The sequence below is a fragment of the Bradysia coprophila genome, chromosome III (assembly GCF_014529535.1).
Source record: "Bradysia coprophila strain Holo2 chromosome III, BU_Bcop_v1, whole genome shotgun sequence".
Taxonomy (NCBI): domain Eukaryota; kingdom Metazoa; phylum Arthropoda; class Insecta; order Diptera; family Sciaridae; genus Bradysia; species Bradysia coprophila.
This window is the reverse complement of record NC_050736.1, coordinates 3,516,536-3,540,013: the sequence shown is the minus strand read 5'-3', so window position 1 is coordinate 3,540,013 and position 23,478 is coordinate 3,516,536. Positions and strand designations below refer to the sequence as shown.

The 23,478-nt window shown below is 32.2% G+C and overlaps 1 protein-coding gene across 9 annotated transcripts in view; it reads left to right on the top strand.

Moving 5' to 3' along the window:
- The window catches only part of LOC119075351 (protein furry), a 98,119-nt gene that overhangs the window by 25,143 nt on the left and 49,498 nt on the right, over positions 1–23,478 (top strand). For all 9 annotated transcript variants that reach the window (XM_037181839.1, XM_037181827.1, XM_037181821.1 and 6 more), the window contains one exon: positions 16,102–16,262. In XM_037181839.1, the coding sequence (XP_037037734.1) occupies positions 16,102–16,262 (161 nt within the window). The remainder of the gene's footprint in view (positions 1–16,101; positions 16,263–23,478) is intronic.

The following is a 23,478-nucleotide window of genomic DNA, read 5'->3' as shown; positions in this document are numbered from 1 at the left end:
TTCTCAAAGGTTAATCGGATATTCTCTGAAATTCTAACAAGCATTTCTTTATGTGAAAGTGGAATGACACAACCATATGAAGGGAAAACCGAAAATAAAATTCATAGTCGGAAACTGTCACAGGGAGCATAATACTTTGATTGATCGGATTTATTTTAACCAGCAAAAAACAATTTTCCTTTTTTCCATTTCGTTATGAATGTATAGCTATCCTGAGTATGAACGTATTACGTAAATTTGAAAACAAAAACGAAAGATGATGACAGTTAGTCAAAAGACATACATGTATAGTATACCGTCCTTGTGAGCTTTATCTGGTACGAGAAATCAAATGAAATTGTGTTGAACATATTTAGGGTCTAGTAAATAAAAGTTACATCAACACTGTAGGCGGTAGTTCAAATGTACGAAAGAAATACAATTGTTATATTGTGAAACATACCATCCCACATAATAAAAGGCTATAAATTGCGGAGACAAAACAATATACTGTTAATATGTGCGGTGTGATGAACCTCATTTCCTTCACTTCAACGGTAAAATGAGGCTCTGTTTACGATTTCTCTGATGATTTTTCTGTAGAGAAAATGTCGATTTTCTTCCCTCTAGATATTTTCTACACCGAACAAAAACAAAGGATTCTCCGCTGTCAACACTAGAGAGGAGAAAATAGACATTTTCTCTACCTGAACTGTCACCTTTTGCTTTGATAAAATTGTGTAACACTGTTAAACTGGAATTTTCTATTTTCTTCCCTCTTGTTTTGACAGGTGAGAAAATAGATATTTTCTACACCGAACAAAAACAAAGGATTCTCCACTGTCAACACTAGAGAGGAGAAAATAGACATTTTCTCTCCCTGAACTGTCGCCTTTTGCTTTGATAAAATTGTGTAACCCTGTTAAACTGGAATTTTCTATTTTCTTCCCTCGTTAAACAAATAACTTTTTTCACTCAAATTCACTACTGGTATTTAAAGCCATAAATTAATCGATTGTTCTGTTAGTGTACCTTCAAATTTATTCAGATTAATTCTGTGATTATATTTTCCGCATAACAATTTTGCTGCAGATGTGAACAGTTTTCTGGATAACTTTAAAACAAATAAATCAAATCAGAATATGCACAATTTTAACACACGCAGTTATGCATATACCGCATTAATGACACTGGAAATGAAATAATAGAATATGACACAATCTAATAACAATTTGACCAGGGATTCTAAATAATTTCATTCATTTTGTGTAATCCTATGCAATGCCAAACCTTCGTTATTTTCAATATTAGTAATTACATTTTATAATATCATTAGCTTACAAGCATCATTATGTTGCCTATAATGCGAATAATAATATTTTGCCCAATAATAATTCTAATTGATAAATCAACGTATGATGTCATATTCCTGTGAAATGATTTGCTTTCTAAATGATACAGGGCATTATCAAAATTGATTGAATGCGAATTATGAACATAAGTCTCGATATTTTTGATTAAAAAAAGTATTTCGCTCTCTCCTATGCTGTGTCTATATTTATTTCGAACTAATGCAAAAAAAGAAAAGAAGAAAAGAAATTACGGAATCATCAATACATTTCCTTGTTCATGTTTGCTTTAAATTTTGTTGACTTCCTTTAGTCATACCAGGATTTTAGAAAACTTTTGTATAGAAACATTTAATTCCATGAAAACATGAAATGTCTATTTAAAGAAAAATCATTTTTCGCTCATCACGTACAATCGATGATAAAATGTTTTGCTGATGTATAAAGCGAATATTGTAATTCGAATCGAGCAAAAGGTTGATGTCCCATCAGTACACAAGAAGTTCTCGCTAAGCTAAATTTCAAATTTCAAAAATGCAAGACAAGGATGGATTCTTTTGAAAATAGCCGACCGCAATCGGACGCATTTTCCAGTGGACTTTTCGATAAGCGCCTTGAAAGGTATTCGACCCTAGAAGCCAAAACCACTTTCAAAAAAATTTCAACTTAAACATTTCATTTCATTTCTATTTCATCGTAAATGCATCCAAACCACATAAGACTCTATTTGGCACAAAATCACATAAAATTACCTTTTAAATGATACCCACACGACCATGCATGTTTTGTGTCCTCGAGAAATTTCTGTAAGAAAAGTGTAGGTTTTCAGTCTTTTTTCGGTTGAAAACTTTAACTGCACATATTTCAGTGTGGATGAATTTTAAAACCAATAAGTGCCTATTCGGATAGTACATGCGAATACCTTTCTAATGACACCCCACACGACCCTGTACGGCTCGTGCAACTAGAGAAATTTCTTCAATAAAAGTGCTAATTTTCGGTTTTGGATCACCTCCCATTAACCACACAAGCTTCAAAGAATTTTTTTGGAAGTGGTTTTGGTGTCTAGGGTTGAAGTCTCTTCTAGGTATATTTAAAAAAAAATCCACAAGAAAATGCGTCCGATTTCGGTAGGCTGTTTTTCAAAAGAATCCCTCAAGTGGAAAATGGAGAATTTTGTAAAAACAAACGGTAAAATCTTAAAATCTTCAATCTTACTCATTATTTTGAGTAGGTCTTATCAGTGGCGCCGACTTAAATTTTTGAAAAAATTTAAGAAAAAGAAAATATTGTTGATCTACAGTGAACGACATCTCAAATGTCTCACTGTCAAATTTTTCTGAGAATTTTATTGTGTCATTGCAAATTCACAATGACATTCTCTGAAAAAAATGACAGTGAGACATTTGAGATGTCGTTCACTGTAAGATTTTACGATACACGAATTTTTCATGTTTTAGAAATATTTATTTTTTAAGGAAAAATGATTTTAGACAAGATCTACACATACACAAGTTGACTGTATTTTGATGAATGCACATAGGGTTCATGAACGTACTTCTCAGGTATTTTCTCAGGTGCTACAGAAAATTGCAATCGGAATGATAGCGAATAATGTAGCGAAGCGAAGCGAGCACATTTTTTTTCTCAATTTGTAGCGTGCGTTTTAACGTCTGGATAGTTTCTAAAAATATCTACATTTCAAGAAAGCACTAGAGCTGAACTTTGAAAATTTCCAAGAAAGTATACAATTTTGTAATAGTTTTCAACCACTTCGCTGATGATTCATTTGAATCATTTTATTATTTCATAAAAGTATCGACAAATATATGGCCGCGCAGCGATTTTTTTTTTTTATACCGAATCTGTAAAGATTTGCTGAAAACTAAATATTTGCATGAAAAAAAGGACAAAAAGACCGTTTTACTGAAAAAAGTGTTGGAGATTTAGGGTGGTGCTCGCTCAGCCTCGATGAATTTGCTGAGGGTGGTGCCCGAGCCTCTGGGCACCACTGAAGTCGGCGCCACTGGGTCTTATTGTCCAATCAGTCGCTATAGCTTCAAAACTGTAGGACTGGGACATGAGACATGTCTTGTGAATATTGAGGTATTATCGTCTGAAACACAGAATAGCGAAGATTTTCTTAGTTATATTCCTTGAATCACCTGACACCGAGCATCTGACTCTGACAGTTTGAAAATGAGAAGAACATAAAATTTAAAGGGTCATAGCTGTCCAGCTGCATAGTTTCTTTTGAATCTTCGGATTTTGATATTTACTAATCACATTAAATTAAACAAATACTGAAAGATATTGGCATAAATAATATCTAGTGACTGCTTTCGGCTCCTGATTGTTTGTTTTACAAGACTGTAGTATTAGGCCTAAAATAATTCCCTTACGTGACAGGCTTCATAATTTAATAAATAAAATACGTTATCTTCGCTCGGAAATTAAAATATTTATGCCTAATAATTATATATATTTACTTCCTTCCGACGCTTCCCGTACATTCTACCATAGACGTATTCATTTCAAATTCTAATTTCCAATTTGTTTAACGAATATCATTATTTTATCAATGTCCCGAACATGAGCACTCGCTAAAATTTTCTATTATACCCAATAAACTCATCTCTTACAAATAATATTGTGTGTGTATTCAATTCCGTCTCTTTTCACCAATATTATCGGTATGTTATACGCAAAATATTGTTATTATAAACGCTCTACAAGCCAGATAAAGGGTATAATACTCCGTGGATCATATCGCTTAATAAGAATGTAATATGAATATCATATGGCTTCGACGATATATCCCTTATACCATGAAAAGATAAGAAAGATGCCTCCCTCATGAAACTAATTTAACTCGTGAAATTTATCAGCAAAGTTAAGTACTTGATCTTACCAGAATTATTTGCTGAATGAACTTTGAAGTTTTCAATTTTAAATTGCGTTTTTGATGCAATAGAATATTCCACCAGACGAACATTTATCTCGGTAGCTATAAGTAAATTTCTCTTATTGTTTTCTCAACGTTAGCTCACTGGAATCGAATCACGAAATAAAAAATTTAATTTTCAAAACTCAGTCCCGGCTTACCTTGATAAATTGATAATACAAAAAAAAATAGTTATTTATGGAACATGGTATTCGACAATAAAACAATAGAGGATATCAAATGCTGAACAGGAGACGAAATGGGGTTCATAGTGTGTTATAAACTGACTTCTGTTTGAGGTGTTGGGTGCAGAACAGACCCAATCCCTAATCTACAAAATAAGAATTTTGATTTCTATTTTAAATTTTTTTTCGCTTCAGCTATCCATGGGTGTCTGATCTTGAATTTCATATTACAAGCAAGAGATATAAGCTTTGCGTTTTCGTGCGACAATACACATATTGTGCCTAAGAAGCATTTTTTACCAAGCTTTTTCACAATTAAGCCTAAAAGGGTTACTTTTCGCCACTGTATTTGTGAAATAATTATTTATGCAACAATTTGTCACACTCGAACTACGGCTTTAGGTAGAAAATACATATCTAGTGCCTATAACAATACTGTGCCATAAAAGAATTTATCACAGATTTGCATAAAACGTTTGTATCAGTAAATACAGCAAAAAATTTACTTTCCTACACTGAGTTCAGTTTAAGGATTTTTTTTGACAAATTTATGCTGCCATTCCAATTGTAACTTTTGTTTTTAGTCCAATCCAATTTAATTATAATTAAATTAAAACTATTTCCCGGAAAACATTTGACAATACATGAATCTGTGACATTGATGAACGTACATGGATACTAATTAAATTATATGTCCAGTGAACATTGTTCTTTCAATTTGGATTAACTAATTAAAACTGAATATCAAAGGACAGACCTCACTATAAATTACGAACTTGCATCAATAGAATGAACCAAATATTTTCCTTTTCATAAAATTTTTCTGATGTTTTTAAGCAAAGAAAATTGAATGAAAAATGTTAAATGCATAAAACAAACCTTATAATGAGAATTTATTCAATGATTCAAAAATTCGCTGCAAGGATACAATTTCACTGAGAGCATTACTACACTAATTGCAATGCTTACATTTTCCACACAAAAAGAAATGTAATTTGTTCAAGAGTTACAAGAGTTACAACGGCAAATACTATAATCAAATTATTTTTCTCTTCCAACTTTTCGCATTTGTTTGCTTTCATTTTACCTGCTCCTCATGTAATTCTTGACTCGTTGTGAATTGATATATGAATTTGCTGGCGTATTGACACAAATCACACCCCGAACCATCCATTGACCTTTACTTAATTTAGCTCTATCTGAACCCCTTCTGTTACCTTAAGATAGGTAACATGGTTGAAGAGAAGTTATTGTGTTTGCTGTTGAAAGACATACTTATAATATGTAACATATTTCTGATGCCAATTTAATAGCTGCAGGTGTTGAAGTTCGAAAAACATTTGGTATTGTCAAACATTATATCAATACGCTTCGTCGGAATGGAATTTAACCAATGAAGCCAATATCTTGCTAAACATGCTGGTGTAGGAAATTCAAATGCTTCATTGTTGTTGAGATCTAAATTGATGGCATTCTTCAAATCGTTTCCCATTGATATTCTTGCATTTCAACTCCCAATCGATTTTTTTCTTGAAATCTTCTTAGCACAAGTGCCTAACATTTAGTTGATCGGACATGTTGTTAAAACTACTGAAGTAAAACTGAAAGTTTTTAAATTTTTTGTCTCACTCAAGTAAAATTAGCTGTTTGGATTTATTTGAAATAGACGACATATTCATTCATTGAATTATTTTTAAAGACCTGAAGCTCTCACCCAACAATATCAAATCTTCAACAAATATTTTACCATAAATTATTTTCTGTTATTTTTCTGATATGAAATTTTAATAATTAAATAATTAACAATGCCAATCTGCCTAATAGCCCTATTAGTAATGTCTATATTAAATTTACGAACGAAACCAATCCATCGCTGACTTTGTAACCATTTATTACAGAGAGTATCAAGTTTGAAATTCAATACGTTTTAACTCAATCAGTTCACCATAATATTTTTGGTCAAAGGTATTTTTGCCTTAACAGTATTCTCAAGTAACAAAAATTTTCTTAGAAAAATCAATTCATCAAAATTATCTTCCAATTTGATTTAAGCAAAAGAAAAAAAGAATAATTCTGTAAAAAAGCCAGAACGTGGAACTCCCTGCTAACAATAATTGGCTGACACAATTCAGTTTAATTAAATGATTCGCAAGCATATTCGTTACTCCATATCGCTTGACTCATTATGGCTCCATAATTAATTGAATATAGTCCAACTAAGAGAAAGTGTTACAATGAAGAACGCAATCACGATGGACTAATGCAAAAGATTTTAGGGTCAAGGGCGCATTTTTCAAGCAATATATCATTGTTATACAGAAGTTCTGTTTTGTCGTCTTCTTTCCTCTTTCTTGCTACTTTCGTCACCACGGAAAAAGCTTTTCGTCATTTGGAAAACACGGAAGGAGATTTATTATATTTTATAGGTTCTATGTTATCAAGAATGGAAGAGATAAATTACATTCATTTGCGTACACATTACTTAATATTCTATTGGTTTGTTCGAATATATTTTATGAACAACTTTGGATGTCGTGAACGTGAACAATACGCTTTCTAGCTATAATACACCGTTGGGCTGGGTGGAGTAGAGTAACTTTTGTCTCACATTTCAACTACCATTATAGTCATGTGGTGGCTATGTGAGCATGACAATCTTGTACAAATGTAATTTTCCGTTATTGTGTTAGGTTAGTTCGGTATGTTCATTTCTTTAAAATGGTGTTTTGCAAATGTGCAAGAAAGTTTGTTCTTTCAGGTCGCACCTGCACTGTCCATTATTTGTACAACTGGGATTTTAACATTAACGACAAATAGCAAAAATTTCATCTGTACAATTTGCCTTCTCTTATATCTTATGTCTTTAATTAATTTTTAATCTTCTTGAAGTTTTACTATGTTCTTCGAACTGATGGAGTTTAAAGTTTTTGAAGATTTTTAAATGGAACAAAGAGATATACAGTTAGAAAATACTTTAACTACTATTTGACACAACAACAAAACATAAGATAAATTAAAAAGTTTTGCTTCTAGGTATTACAAAATCAGACGTTACATTCTACAGAAAATAAAAACTAAATGAATAAAAGAGTTCGTTGTAAGTTTTTTTAGTGGCCAAAGCTTAAGGGATTTTTAAATAATTTTGTTGTGTCGGGGTTACGCTTTTTTCTTAGAACTCCTCGGTGAAACCGAGGGGTAACCGACTCGGATAATTGACTACACACCCTCATAAAGGAATTGCCGGAGTATCCGGTAAATAATTGTAATTGATGGAAATACGAGAAATTGATGGAATTATAAGGAATTGACCGGAATGGGCTGGAAATACGTTAAATTGTAAGGAATTGAAAGAAAATAAGGATAAGTATGATGATCGGAAATTCCTGGCACTTTTTTCCGATCATCATACTTATCTGTATTTAGTCTAATTTACTTTCAATTCCCTTATTTACAACGTATTAATGTATATCCAGTCAATTACTTATAAGTCCATCAATTTCACGTATTTCCGGTCAATTCCTCATAATTCCATCAATTTCAGGTATTTTCAGTCAATTCCTTTGAATTCCATCAATTTTACGTATTTCCAGTCTGATTCCGCTCAATTCCTTATAACTCCATCAATTTCTTGTATTTCCATCAATTACAATTATTTACCGGAGTATCCGGGAAGCTGCAACAAAGCTGTTCCAAATTTTAGTTTCGCCGAAAGCGTTTCAAAATAATCTGTTCATTACAAAACGCTCCTTTAACTTTACATTAGTCTCTATTTGACAGCTATATTTATAGGAGTCACCAACTATTTCCTACAAAAAAATATGTCGCAATGGAATTGAATAATATCGGAAAATATCGTGGAACTATTTCGAAAATTCGTGGAATTGTAGAAATTATTTGGAATTATAGGAATTGAATGTCGAATCCGGCAAGTAAAGGTGTTATAGTATACCTGTTGGGTGGGTCAGATCCCTTGGATGTCTGAGCTTCTCAATAGTATTTTTATTGGCAATGATTTATTCGGTTTTGTTTACAAGGCAAAATCAAATAACAAGTTTCCAGATCGTTTTAACAAAGAGTAGAAAAGGCTTCTTTTGAGAACTACTACCAGATGGTTGAACCGATACCAACCATTTTCGCAAGGTTCTGAAAGAACAGGTTAAGACACTTCTAAGTTGATCACTAAAACGGTGGCACGCATATGCTTTTTATTGAACAGACTCATTACAGATTGTTTGAAATGTCAACCTGGGAGGTGCGGGAATTCGATAAAATTTCAATTTCTTGTGAAAGTTTTTAATTCACGGACATACAGAAAAAATAATTTATGTTTTACTACTTTAATTATTAATCGATGGATTTCAGATCAACAAGAGACGAAATCCAATTTTAATCGTTAATTGAGCAGTTGTCAAAAAAAGAAATGTAAGTTCTTCTGTTGAATTTATTTTCTTCGATTTATTTCTTCAAAACAAAAATCTACTTTCTAGATCACCACAAAATAATAATCGAAAATTAATTTCGACGAAACTATTAATTAATGCACGATGAAATAAACATTCAAACATTGCGCTCGTAGTCAATGTGTCCTGTAAGAAATTCACACTTCGCACATTTTGAGAGCATTGAACGCATTGAGAAAAAAAAATTGTAAACCATGCGAAATTCAAGACGTCGCAGAATCGTTTGAAACGTTTCTTTCGTGTTTCTGCCGTGACAACATAATTCAAATTGAGTTTTGCAACGAATAAGGAAATATTTCGAAACATCGCTCTGGATATCGATTATAAATCAAACGTTTCGTCCATTTTCGCTTAAAATTTATCAGCGTTCTGTCAGTAATTCGCGAAAAATATTGTTTGAAAACCTTGAATTACTGCCGGAATTCTACCTGAATTCAAGGTTTTCAAACAATATTTTTCGCGAATTACTGACAGAACGCCGATAAATTTTATGCGGAAATCGACGAAACGTTTAAGTTCCGATCGATATCTGGAACAATGATTTAAAACATTAGCATATTCGCTGAAAACTTCAATTTGAAACATTTTGTCATTTCACAGAAACAAAAGAAATTCATTTTTGTCAACGTTGCCAACATTGTCGTTTTGCACATGGTTTACAAATTAGGTTCAGGTTTCTCAATATACTCAATTTATGATTAGATTTACGAGGCAAAGGCTACTAGCGCAATGTTTGAATATTTTCGAACGACGAAATCGTCTCAGATGAAATAATGTATTCGGGTTCAATGTAAAATTAAGTATTTGGTAATTCGATTGTGTGTAAAAACATAAATCATAATTTGGTCGAAATTAGTTTTCGATTATTGTGTTGTGGTAACCGAAACATTTTGTTTTTGTTCAAAAAAAGACAAAAGAAAAGTATTCAAACCGAAGAACTTACATTTATTTCCCGGGAAACTACAGTCATTTAACGATTAAAATGGGATTTTGGTTATTTTTGATTTGAAATTTATTAATTGATTGTAACAGTAGTAAAGAATTAATTATTCTAATTAAACGTCGGTGAATTCAATAATTTTACACAAAATTGGTATTTTACCGAATCCCCGCAGCTCCCTGATAAAAACTTTTGTTTTTCTCCAAGTTGACATTTCAAACAAACTGTAATAAATGTTTTCAACAAAGTAGTACATCTATTTGTTAAAATGAGACATGTTTTCAATGAAAATTAAACTCGTTAAACTCACACTCGTTAATTTTTGCTCTATTTATTCGGTTTTGTTTGCAAGGCAAAGTCATATAACAAGAAAAATACTATTGAAATAGATACAAAAATTCTGTTAGCAACATCAGCTTGTTCGTTAGACCAACATAATCTATCTTAGAACCTAACCTCAGGAATTAATTCCATTCTCCACCAAACATTTTCTTTTAAATCGTTTGAGAATTACTCCAACTGTCGTGTTAACAAAAAGCAGAACATGCTTCTTTCGAGAACTACTCCCAGATGGTTGAACCTATACCACCCATGTTCGAAATTGACCTGAGGATTTCAATCGTCAAATAAAAAAAAGTTTTTGAAAATCTGTTGAACTTTGCTCCAGTTATCGTGTTAACAAAGAGCAGAAAAGGCTTCTTTCGAGAACTACCACGAGATGGTTGAACCGATACCGCCCATTTTCGAACTTGACCTGAGGATTTCATAAAAAAAAGTTTTTGAAAATCTGTTGAACTTTGCTCCAGTTATCGTGTTAACAAAGAGCAGAAAAGGCTTCTTTCGAGAACTACTACCAGATAGTTGAACCGGGACCGCCCATTTTCGAACTTGACCTGAGGATTTCAATACTTCATCGGATAAAAAAGGTTTTTGAAAATCCGTTGAGATTTACTCAAGTTATCGTGTTGACAAAGGGCACAAAGTTTTAAGATTTAACATTTTTTCATCACATTTCCATACATTCTTAATCAATGATTAATAATCATAGTGAACGTGTTACGTACGATGTATTTTCTTTTGTAAAACCCATGACTTTCAGTCAAGGGAACAAGGACACGAAGTTTCAATTTCTCTCTATGTTTCACCCAATAAATCATAATGACTTCCAGGAGGATTCATCCTGCGGTCTTCTTAATACATGACATCACATTTCAACAAGATGTATATAGATAGTATATGGTATGTACATTGTCGATGATGATATTAAAATTTGTCGCAGTCTTTGCAGACATAACAAATATCCCTGTTGGACGAGAGTGGTTTCAAAAGATATAGCAAGAGTTGCACTAAAATCCAAAACGGATTACCGAAACTATCTGAAATTCTCGACCAGCTATCAAAGCAAACGATGTTTATGCATGTTAAAATATTGAAAAATTAACAAACTAAATTCCATTGAGCTTGTGATTGGATTAAAGTTTTGCTCCGTTTCTCTCAGAAAATCATTTTCACTTCTGATATTCGTCTTGATACTTTATTGGCTTAGGTAAAATGAAAATCAATTTGGTACAAATTTCATGGATATACTTCAACGTTGCTATCAATTAATTTTCCACAAGTAATTATTGCTTTTGTGTCTGTTTTCTTTTTTAACTATCTGCGTTTCTCTAATATCACAGTTTTTTTTAATTTCATTTTAGCGTGTGTCAAGAGGGTAATAAACATAAAAAAATCACTTGGTTATCTCATGTAATCTTTCGCCCATTATCGCGTATATTGCACCTGTACTCTGCAACTACTTTCACATTGTTTTCTCTACATTGCGAATTAATTTTTTTTGTGTGTGCTGCTTATATATATCGTGCTTTAGCTCACTATATCTATACGAATGAGTGTTACAGCAAATTGCATTTATTGCTTTAACGGGCAAATAGAGAAAGGGCGAAATTATTTCATTTTGTTCTATAAATATCATTAAGACCAATTAAATTTACAAGGACAAAAACAACACATAAATTTGCAACGTTTGCGTTTGCTATTTTTCATTTTATTTGGTCTCTTATTTTTGGTATAAAGATATTGCATTTAAGGAATTACTCGAATCTTGAAGATTTTGAATTATAAAAACTTGCAAATAGTGAAGACAATGGGAAATTCTGCATAATACAGCAGTCTGTCCCGAGCATGATGTCAATTAAGTGGCGTTTCTTCTGAAAAGGTGGTTGGTAGTTGGGATAAGAATACTCAGATTCGAATGGTTGATTAAAAATCCGAATTATCCGGAATTATGTGAAAATTGATGATTAAGATGCCAGTGGTTGCGGTACTCATTTAATAACGCTTGTTTCGATTTTATATTCGAGTGTATCAAGGATGTAATTCGTATAAAAAACAACAGCAACATGTAATTTTTCAAAGTCTTATCGCTCAACAGCTCACTGTCCGATTGAAAAACTAATTATTTTACTGGATTATTCTTGAGATCATGCGCTACACACTAGCTGTCTGTGCTATTTCCTCGGGTACCTTTCAAATTACATGTAAAATTTGTAGAGCAATAAAAAACAGAATCGCAAAGAGTTTCAATTTTGTTTGGACGCAAGTGCCGAGATATCTCAATTTCAAATTTCTTTTGCATGGAAATACAACATTTAAGCTTACGGAAGTTTTATTTTTCGTTAAACGAATTTTAACTCAATTGCTCTACATGCCGCTCTGATGTTTTTATGTACGAAATTCATGCTTGAAATAATTTCCTTAAAGTTTATTGATTTTGAACGGTAAACTCGTAAAAAGTTGATGGATGAACTCTTATCCATACATGGTTGGAAATATCAAATCGGATTAAATTTTATCTTCAAATCTTTTGTGTAAGATGAATGTAAAAAAGAAAATCTTCTTAATCGCATGAATGGCACAAATAAGCAATCGATCGTTTAGGACGCAATAACAATATGAGTCAAATTGACAGGTATCCTTTTTTGAACACGCGCTGAGAAAATATTGTTCCGCAAAATAATCCACGTAAATAGTACAATTACCGAAATTTCGTTCGCTTTGTCGCGCATTCAACCAAGTATAACAAAATTGCTTAAATGTGTATACGCTCCTGTTATAAAGCTACCTACGGCAGAGAGATTTTTTCTTTCTCCGATTTTTCTTTATTGTTGTAAAGTAAAACATCGGAAATTGTATCTGATTTCTTTGTGAAAAAAAGCTACCGGAAAACATTTTCATTTTTGTACACACAGTAAATTTGTTGCTAATATTATTACATTTATTACAAATAATATAGGCAATCAATCAAGCAAGCAAAAGCATGACGACAGGCGGTCGTGTGATTTATTAAAATAAATTTTATATCTTTTTTCTTTGCATTTCGTATTCCAATAAAGGATTGTTTTGTTTGTCGATAATATTTTATATTATAAAAATTGGAAGGAGTCTGAAATCGACAGCTAATGGAATTGGATGTTGGCAATCATCGCTTTCAATATTATATATTGAGTTTCTGATATCTTTAGGCATACGAAATTGATAAATAGCACTCAATGATTCGTCCATTATATGCAATGCAAACACTTCAGCGTTTCAAATTTGATTAATGAATTGAATAAACCTGAGTCTGAAGTTGAATTTTATGAATTTTCTGAGCTCGTTTTCCAAACGACATTATTGTATTGCGTACGTTTATTTACACAGCAGACGAGACAGATTTTTGTTTTTACCATGTCTTGCACACAAGTGTCAGTGTTAAAACAGTTGTAAAAGAAGAAAAAAATGATGAAAAACAAAAGAAGGCAACTAACAAAGAAGTTAAAAGGACTTTTTGACTTCTTTGACAAGAAGGATTAACACGATTTATGATTTTCAAAAATCTCGGAATCTGTGTGTGTCTAATATTTTGCCTTTTGTCTCTCCTTAGTTTTTATTTTTTATTTCGTCGCTTGAAATGCCACTGTCTGAGAATGAAAAGAATGTCTAAATGTCATCCGCTCTTCTTTTGAACTATTCAAAGACTAGAGAAATCCTTTACGTAAAATCACAACGATAACTCAAAAGGTCATAGAAGTTAGTTTACACATCAACACAACATTTTTTTTAGCAGCCCGCTAAATCCGCAGCAAAATACGAAATTGGCATGTTACATTAAATAAATATTCACATCACTTGACATAACATTATGTAAATCCCCAAACCATTCCCGTGTGTTACACAAATACGTTTAAATTTCCAATATATATTCCTTCAGTCGACTTATTGATATTTTGTCAAAATGTTTTCTTACAAAATGTTTTAGGCTTACCGTGAAAAATGTATATTCGAAGCTCACTTTTCAATCTGATCAATAATTCTAAAACTACTTAAATCTTCAACAATAGTACCACAGCAGTAATAAAAAGAGTTCGCATTGACTACTTTTGGCTTTCATTTTATTATACGACCAACCATAATCGATATTGTTATTACAGAGAAAGTTTCCGAATAAAGTACATCGTCTCTATCGTTTATTTAAGTTTGCGAGGTTGTCTTGTTAGTGGATTTTGTGTTTCTTTTAGATTTCCTTTATCACATTATACTCGAGCACTTGTTGACTCACACTATTTGGATGAATGGGAAATCTTATTATCGTTAAACGGAAGTTAGAACTACTGCCAAGGTAATTTCTACCTAGCAATATCGTGAAATGATATCCGATTGAGGCGGATGTGGATTTAAGCGAAGACATTTTCTTAAATAGACCGGGGTTAGAATCAATAAATACGTTTATCAAGGCGATGTCTCTCAGCTATAATTTCAGAACGTTATTGATTGAATGAACCTATTTCATGCATCCTTTCAACTAATTGAATTCTCATCATTAGCAATCATGGAGTTAAGATTAGTTTCCTTAATAATGTACCACCGCGAGACAATATAAAAATTATACGAAGGATCAATGATAATATCTACTGTATTACTTGTACATGACTATACTTCTTACGAATTCACAGATAATGGCATAGTACTTGCCTTGAAATGTCTTTAAACTTCAAAGTTATAACGAATAAGGACATCAATTTTTGTTGATGCGATAATTCATCATATTGGATTATAATGACATTGAAAAACGCCCGCTTTAAAAAAAACCACCCACCCCAAATTCGCTTTAAATAAAAGTGGCTCCGTTTCTTTGCTGTTTTACGAACTTTCGCCGAAAGTAATTCAAAACCAAATACTAACTCAGACAATTTTGTGTTGTGGTATAACCGTAACAGAGTTTTTGCGACTCTGCTGTTTCTGTTATTTTTGTTGTCGACTTCTGTTGAACATTTTTCTGCTGTGTTTATTGCCAAAGTTAGGCGATGTTTGGTGATGTATCATAATATATTGCGGTGATATATAAATCATTTGATGTAAAAGTATTAAATTTGCACGTGATGGATTAAAATTATGTTATTGTTACTTAATAAGCAATTTATGAACCGCATAACGAAAATAATGATTTATGCCTTTTCGGTTAAGCACTGGGGAAAAGATAATTACAAGTGAAATCACAATGAAAACGTTGACTTGGCGATGGAGTTCCTATATTAAAAAAAAATATTTATGCATTAAACATCAATCGGGGGTTTTCATTTAAATTAATTGCTTCTAGGCATCTTAGCCGAATGAATTCGAATTGAGGGTTTTGTAATAATAAACCTCTTGTAGGCTTTAATTAGGTATTCAGTTACGAAGTTATCGAAAGAAAAAAAAACTTTTCCTTTCAAGCACCAAAGGCTATGAAAATGTAGTAAGATTTTCTGTTTTGATAATTTGGTGACAAAATGGAAAAATGATTTCTATGATTTCTCAACCATTCTCAGACCAAAATCAACTACATTTAAAAATCTGTCAGCATAGAAACTGTATAATTACTTTTCAATAACGTCTGAAAGGCATCGCTCTGATTCACATCTTACTCACAATTTTTCTTATTTACTATCAGTTCATCGGTATTAATTGCTACAGAAGAAAATTGTAATAACATTGCGACTACAGATTTGCTTTATTCGGTTAGCATGGTAACTATATATAATTAGACATTTCTCAGTAAATAACTTTTGAAAAACAATATCAACTAATTCACATCTTGTTAACAGAAATTACACATATTTTTCATCTTAATATTTACTACCAGTCGTCCGGATTAATTACTGTTCGAAGAAGCGAATTGTTCAACATTATTTTTCTCATATTTCTTATTTTACCTTTTTTTCAGAGAATATCCCTGCGATCATTACACATCAGTGATTAATGTTACACTTTTAATGACTGGATGTCCACGGGTTGGAGTACATTCAACAGCCATTCAATTGCTTCAAGTATTGGATAAACGTTTCTTCGGTACTGTTGGACCGTTGCATGCTGAGGGTGAAAAAGGTATGTTACCCATTGTGTGTGATTTTTTTTAGAAACGGCTAGAAACGATGACAAATATAAGTGATTATCTTCGATCAGCGTTCGCTAAAATTTAGTTAAACTAAGTAAAACATTTGATATCACACACAGCTATACTACAACCCTAACAGATTTAATCGATATGTGGCGATACGGTTGCCATTTATAAAAGCTTAATAAAAAGTTACTCATTGGAATGGTTTCCCTGGCGATCAATGGGGCTCTAGTACCTAATGAAATTGTTTTGAATAACAAAACAATATATCAATTTCCATAAATTGTAATGTCGTCTTTTTTAACATAAACACGATTTCTTTTCTTCGAACGAATCTATCGACAATAACTTGTGTATCCACCTCACAAATTTCATCTTAAATAATTCTTATGATGTGATGCGTATTCAAGCATAAGCATATCTAACATTTCTTCAAGATATCATGAGGGGATAATATATGCACATACATTTAAGATTTTTGTATACAAATAAGTTACATTACGGTAAAGAAATATTGAAATTGAATTTGAAAATTGGTAAATTCAATTTCATTTTGACAATATATTTTTTGCACAGATTTCTAAAGTGTTTCGGTCGATGAATTCAATTGGAATTAGTTTACGTAGGGGAAGTGTTGTTTAAATATTTTGAAGATAAAACCAATTTAGATCAATCTGTTATCGGCAATGGTGACAAACATTAGCCATGTAATTACCTCGGGTCGATGCCGTGTTTTCTTATGCTCAATACATAGGTACAAGAAATTGAGAATCTGTTTCGATTAAACATTTCTTTGTATACTTTGTATACTTTGAACATATTTACTTCCTTGTCGCTCTCACATATTAATGAGACAAGATGGTGAATAAGTTCACAGTTGTGATACTGTTCAAAGTTACGCTTCTTTTTTTTTTTGGGCGAATCAGATTTTTAGATGCTCGATTGTATTTAGCATAATCGAGCATAATAGCTAGGCCCTTTTGTGAAATTACTGAAATTCACCAAAACTTTACTGTGCGTATCAAAATGCCAGTTTTATTGTGAATTAAGAAATAGATCTGTAATTTTTAGACCTTCAACAGTTACAGAAAAGGGACAGTTTACAGGAGAGAAGAGACAAATACTTTTCGTCGTATAGCCCATACCCTCAGGACTCCGGAACAGTAATCACAGACCTCCCACTTCTCCTTATTTTCCTTATTCTCCTTATTTTTGATGAACCCTCCTTAATCCTCCTTATTTTTTAGTAAATTGTCCTATTTTACAAGAAACAAATGAACATAGGAAAATTACCTCATTATCGACACAAGCTTATGCATATTTATTGGCTGGAACTTGTACCAAACAGGTACCAATTATTGATTAGAACAGTAGAACACTTTCAATGTCGTTGTATCAGCTAGACCTAGAGAGAATCATTGTGATATGAATAGTTCTATCGAGGCGAATGAATTATTAAATGCAAGGAGTTCAACCGCTGGACTTCAATGTGTAACTCAATGATTCAAATAATTGATCTTGTATCTGAAAAAATATTTAGCATGCAACTCCATACAACAGTGTTCTAGTTGAGGCCATTCAAATAGTGCGCACGCACTTAAGGGGGGAGGGGGGGGTCTGAAATTGGAACTTTTTATATGGAAAATCGCGTGCGAAACGGGAAGGAGGGGGTAAAAAAATGACCGCACACTGCGTGCGCACTTTATGAATGGCCCCTTATACAGAGTAGCATGATTAATTCTTCCAAGTGGGAAGCGATCTTTCAGCTTATAAGTGTTAGATCCGAGGGGGAAATCACTCTTTTGATTTACACGCGATTTGCACACGATTTACATGATTTACGTGATCTACACGAATTGCAAATCACTGAATTTCTCTACATTTATCAAGGATTTTTCATAATTATCATGTCGATTATGTTCAGACCAACAAGGAGAAAATAAAACACGTTCAAATTAACAGAAGCTACCAGGTAATTGTAGTGAAATCAACTGATTTACATTAACGTGTAAATCACGTAAATCATGTAAATCACGTAAATCATGTAAATCGCGATTTTCGCCTCGGTTAGATCTAACACTATATGTAAGACTGTATTACCCGATAGAATCGCATTTCAATCTCATATTTTACAAAGATTCGCAGATTAAATCAGATTCTGTTTTTTTTTCACGTTTCGATTTGGCAACGGGCTGTGGACACATACATGAAGCTCGGACGAAGACAACTAAGAATAAAGTGAACACAAGTCATTCGATTTTTTCACAATTGAGCCTTAAATATTTTGTGCATTTTTTAGCATAAGTTAGAGATGAGTGGGCATAGCAAATTTTTGTGCCCACATGCCCACTATGCCCATCATTTGAGAAAAAAGCCCAATACCCGGCCCAATGCCCGCAAGATAAATGCTCATGGGCGCTGGCCCAGACCACAAAGTATGTGTACAGAAAGAAGTATGAACTGCCTTTGCGGGCGGCCCACTCATCTCTAGCATAAGTAGCTGTTCAGTATTTCTGAACCTACTTTTTCACGACAATCAAAACCTTCTTAATTCACATCCTTCTTTTTCAAAATTCCTCATTATTCCTTACATTCCTACATAGACTTTAAGAAAACTATTGTCAAAACCACTCTAATAATGATTGTTTTAAAAACGGGCATACAAATTTTACGACTCAAGCTGAATATGAGTAAACTTTCTAAAAATGTCGTCTAATGAAACAGATTATTAGTCGCTTGTCGCCAAGCTAGAACGTTTAATAAGAGAATAAGATTATTGTTTTAGTCCTTCTTCTTTACGACTCTACAAAACAATTTACCTTTAGCATATTAATGCATAACTGTATCGTTTGTCATTCGAAAATTCTTTAAATTTTTAAATAGTTTTGCCGTTCATTTCTTTGATAACAGTCACGAATCTCCTTATTTTATGACTATGAAAACCTCCTGAATCCTCCTGATTTTTAAAAAATTTCCTCCTTATTCCTGAATTAAGGAGCTCATTTTTGGCGTGGGAGGTCCGTAATCAGTTTTTCAATCGGTCCTATATTTGACGGATTTAAGGACCTTTAAGGAACTTTTTGAGGATGATTTGCTAGTTTCCAAAACTATTCAACAATATTTTCATTTTGACAAACGATTTTCTAAGTTTATCTTGCTCTCGTTTTGTACCATACTTTAGAATATTGCTTGAACAACAGATTTAACAGAGGATTATTTATCGTGGTATGTTTGCGTTGGTAAAAGGTTAAAAGTGACATAAAAAGGATTTCAATAAATTTTACTTCCATCTTTATTTTAAAATATATAATGGCAACAGCTTTATAGCTATCTCAAGCCTATTTTTCAAAGTTTAGTGCATTTTGTTTGGTACGTATAATTGAAGAAAACGTAATTCTAAAGACATTGTGAATAAGAAAGTGCTTTTCGTATTTAATCATCAAACAATATGAGCTGTGTAAGCAGTTTGTTTTCAGTCAATTGAACATTCCTCTTTCATGAAAGCAACATAGACACAGAAAGTAAATTACCTTCTACGAGTCTATGACTATGTCTTACTTTGATGTTTCGTAGTTACAATATTGTCACATTACTAATTAGGAATCTTTCATACAATACTTTTCTTAAATTTGATTGGAGAGAAATTAACTTTTAAGCCGATTATGATGCCATTGTTGTATTTGGTATTGTTGAACTTGTTGTGCGTTCAACTATTTATCCGTTTGATACAATGTTTCCTCTACTAATTATTTTAAAAAAATCAAAAAGTCATCATATTACACGTAAACGGTGAATTTATTATTCAAATAAAATTAATAATACCGAACATTTCTAATCAATAATATCCTAATGGAAACATAATTAAAAGCTCAAACGGGTCAGTGAATGATGCCGTTTATTATTGGTCATTTTTAATGGACCAGCAGCAATTGCATTCAAATTTTGATTATCCGATTTATTTTGCCATTATCCAACCATTAGCTCGAATCAACAAAGAGTATTCGTATAACTATAACTGAACTCGCGCTGAACGAACAGTTTATTGCAATATATTTTGCTTTGTGAATTCGTGTGTTCAATTCATTTTCGTTGGGTTCGAATATGATTAATTTGAAACCTTTTGCCTACTATAAATATTAGTTTTGACTGATAAATTAATAAATTCCTGTAATTATAACTAAAAGATAATTAAAATTACTTCGTCGCATTATGGAAATTTCACGTTTGTCCATATGTTCGTATACCCTTGCTCGATCTCGACTACAGACATTTCGTTCCCTTGGAAATTATTTTCAATTGTAACAATTTCCGAGTAAAGCATATCAAGATAAAGTAATTTTATTTCGAATTCCCAGGAGATTATTCCCACTATATCAGCTCCGAACCAAGGAAACATTATGGGTACAAATATTTACCATTTCATCTTATACTGTAGCTTGTCACAACTACAACTACACAAGGACAAGAATTCCTTTTAAATATTTAAAATGTTTCTTTCGAAGAATGCACGGAAATATTTTTACGAGATGGATTTTTGCCGCTGTTACATTCAGATAAACTCAAAAGGGCTTTTTAGTCGGGGTGTTACTTGATTTCACACCTGATGTAGTTATTTGCGATTGAAAACTGCTATAATATACAGTGAATGCAATAATTTTCACAACTTTCAGAAAGATGCCTTTATCACTGAAATATTGCACATTTCAAAAATTATATGGAATGTTTATTGCAGTGACTAACCTTCTAAAATCAGCCAATCATTTTGACATTTCGTCAACGCACATTAATTCAATACGGTTGTTCAATGTCCATTTCACAGACGAAGGAGTATGGGTCGGAAAACCAATAAACATACAACTGACATTAGACATGTCAAATACTGGGAACATCAAAAACATTGAAAAAAAAATTGCAAATAGGGTCTGATTTCAAAATGTTAGTCACTGTAGTCTATTTTAATGGTTTCTGTATTTTCCACTATAAATAGTTGATGTGCTTGAAACAATAAGAAGTTTGAGTTTCTCATCACATCAAAAACGTCTTTATTCATTCCAACTTCCGTTAATGGACTGATGTGCTGAAGTTTTAAACTTTTGTCGTCACCTTGACCTAATCTGCTTAGGCCGCATACCGCATCAGTGAAAATATTAAGCCTTGGAAAGAGGAAGCCTAACGTCTGATCCTTACTCATATTTACTTTTTGTAATACTTCGCTTCTCGGTATCGCTACTAAATTTAAAATTGCGATAGCGACGTTTCTAGCAGATGACTTACCACAGTTGATATTATGCAAATCTCTCCTCCACTTTTATTCGTATGCATTGATTGAAAATCAACTTGTGTTACATTATTGAACGAGTAAGACTAAATGGGAAATAATCTTTTGTATACAACAAAAAATCTTGAGTTAAGTGAAAATTATGTATGAATTTCAGAGATTAACTACGTTTTCATCTGTCGAATTTAATCCACACCATAAAGCTGGTAGAGTAAAATTATTTATTAGTGTGATCAAGATATTTTCCAATTTTCTATAACTGAAATAACAAATGTTTGATTAGCTGCCTAATCGACGCAAGCTTCAGTTTATTTATGATAATGAGACGATGTGCTTTAACCAAAATTTGAAATTATATTCCAAACATTGTTGCAATTAAAACTTTCACCGGTTTCAGGAGTATCGATATAATTCAATTATATCTTTCAGTCTGAATCGCACAGCTGGTTGATAGTGCAAAACAATTTATGTGAACTATGAATTTTTCGAAATAAATTTTCATTTATAGCATCCAGGTTTTCGCTGATAAAATTTAATTGGCAAAAAATGATTTAATGCGATGTGTATATTTTATATGGGATGGGTATGCATGCATGCAGTGCATGCAGTCGAAAAATATACTTATATCATGGCGTAAAACAAACATCCCCCCCACTTGACCAAACGAAATTAAAAATGTTTTTTATCTGTACCAGACGGTAGACGTATACAATCTTCTGTCTCCAGATCAAAATAACAAAATAAATCTGAAAGCAATAACATCAAGTTCTTTTATGGGCAATATCTTCAATTTATTACTATCATTTTAAAAAAACGCAGGTACGACGTAATAAAATCCACTCCCTTGTTTTTTATTCTGTTTTACTTAAATAATTGAATTTATCCGCTCGGTTCGCGATATTTTTTTTTTCGGTAATATTAAATTCGAAATTCCTTATCGGACCATTTTTTGAATGCTATGTAATATAGATCTATGCACTAGGACGCCGTATCATGGGTGTACATTAATTTTGGAAATATCAAAATTCTTGGTATGATTTTTGATAAATATTTTGAATATTTTTGCCATTAAATATTTTTCGTTTGTTCATGAAAATATTTTCCAACTGATGGTGTCTTACATTTCGTTGGACGTTTTCGGAATTTAAATTTGAGTATGAATGTATAATGCTAATAAATGTACAGGCTTACCAAATGGTACGTGAAAAGTAAAAAAAAGAGATAAGGCAAACTTTTCCGTCTCGACTGCGCACAGTTGCATTGTGCATACGAAAGCTGTAGGATAATGAAAAAAACTTCTTTAAGGTTTTAGTAGATATTCTACTTTCACGAATAAAAACTTGGCTTCTTATATAGGATAATATCGTTAAAATCTGAGTGCTAATAGGTATCTTCAAAGCAAATTAGATGGGTTTAATGAACGTTTTCAAAATCTCATTTCAAAGATTTAGTAGAAGTACCGGTAAAGTCTATATAAGTTTCTTTAACCGGTTGTTTTCGCTTCAAAGAACGCATTCGAAAAGAAAACTAAAATTTAATTTATCATCGTCTGGGATTTAGCAATAGAAATATTTTCTGAAATAAAAATCCGTTTGTGTCTCATGTAGAAATAAGCTCAATTCGTTATTGTCGGTTATTGTGTAGTTTTAGTTCTCAAATTTAAAACCATTTTGCTTTAAAATGTATAATAACAAGAGAAAATTCGTTGTTTATTTTATGATTATATTTATTTCAAATAATGAAACCTTTTACTATAAAAACATAAAATTTTCTTTGAAATGCTATTGTATAACGTAAATTGTATTTTTATCTCTTAAACAATGACATTGTCAACATTATATTTATTTCTTATTACAAACTATCACTTAAAGAACATCACAAATATATTTTTATGGTTATCAAAGCTAACAACACATAGTCCTTTC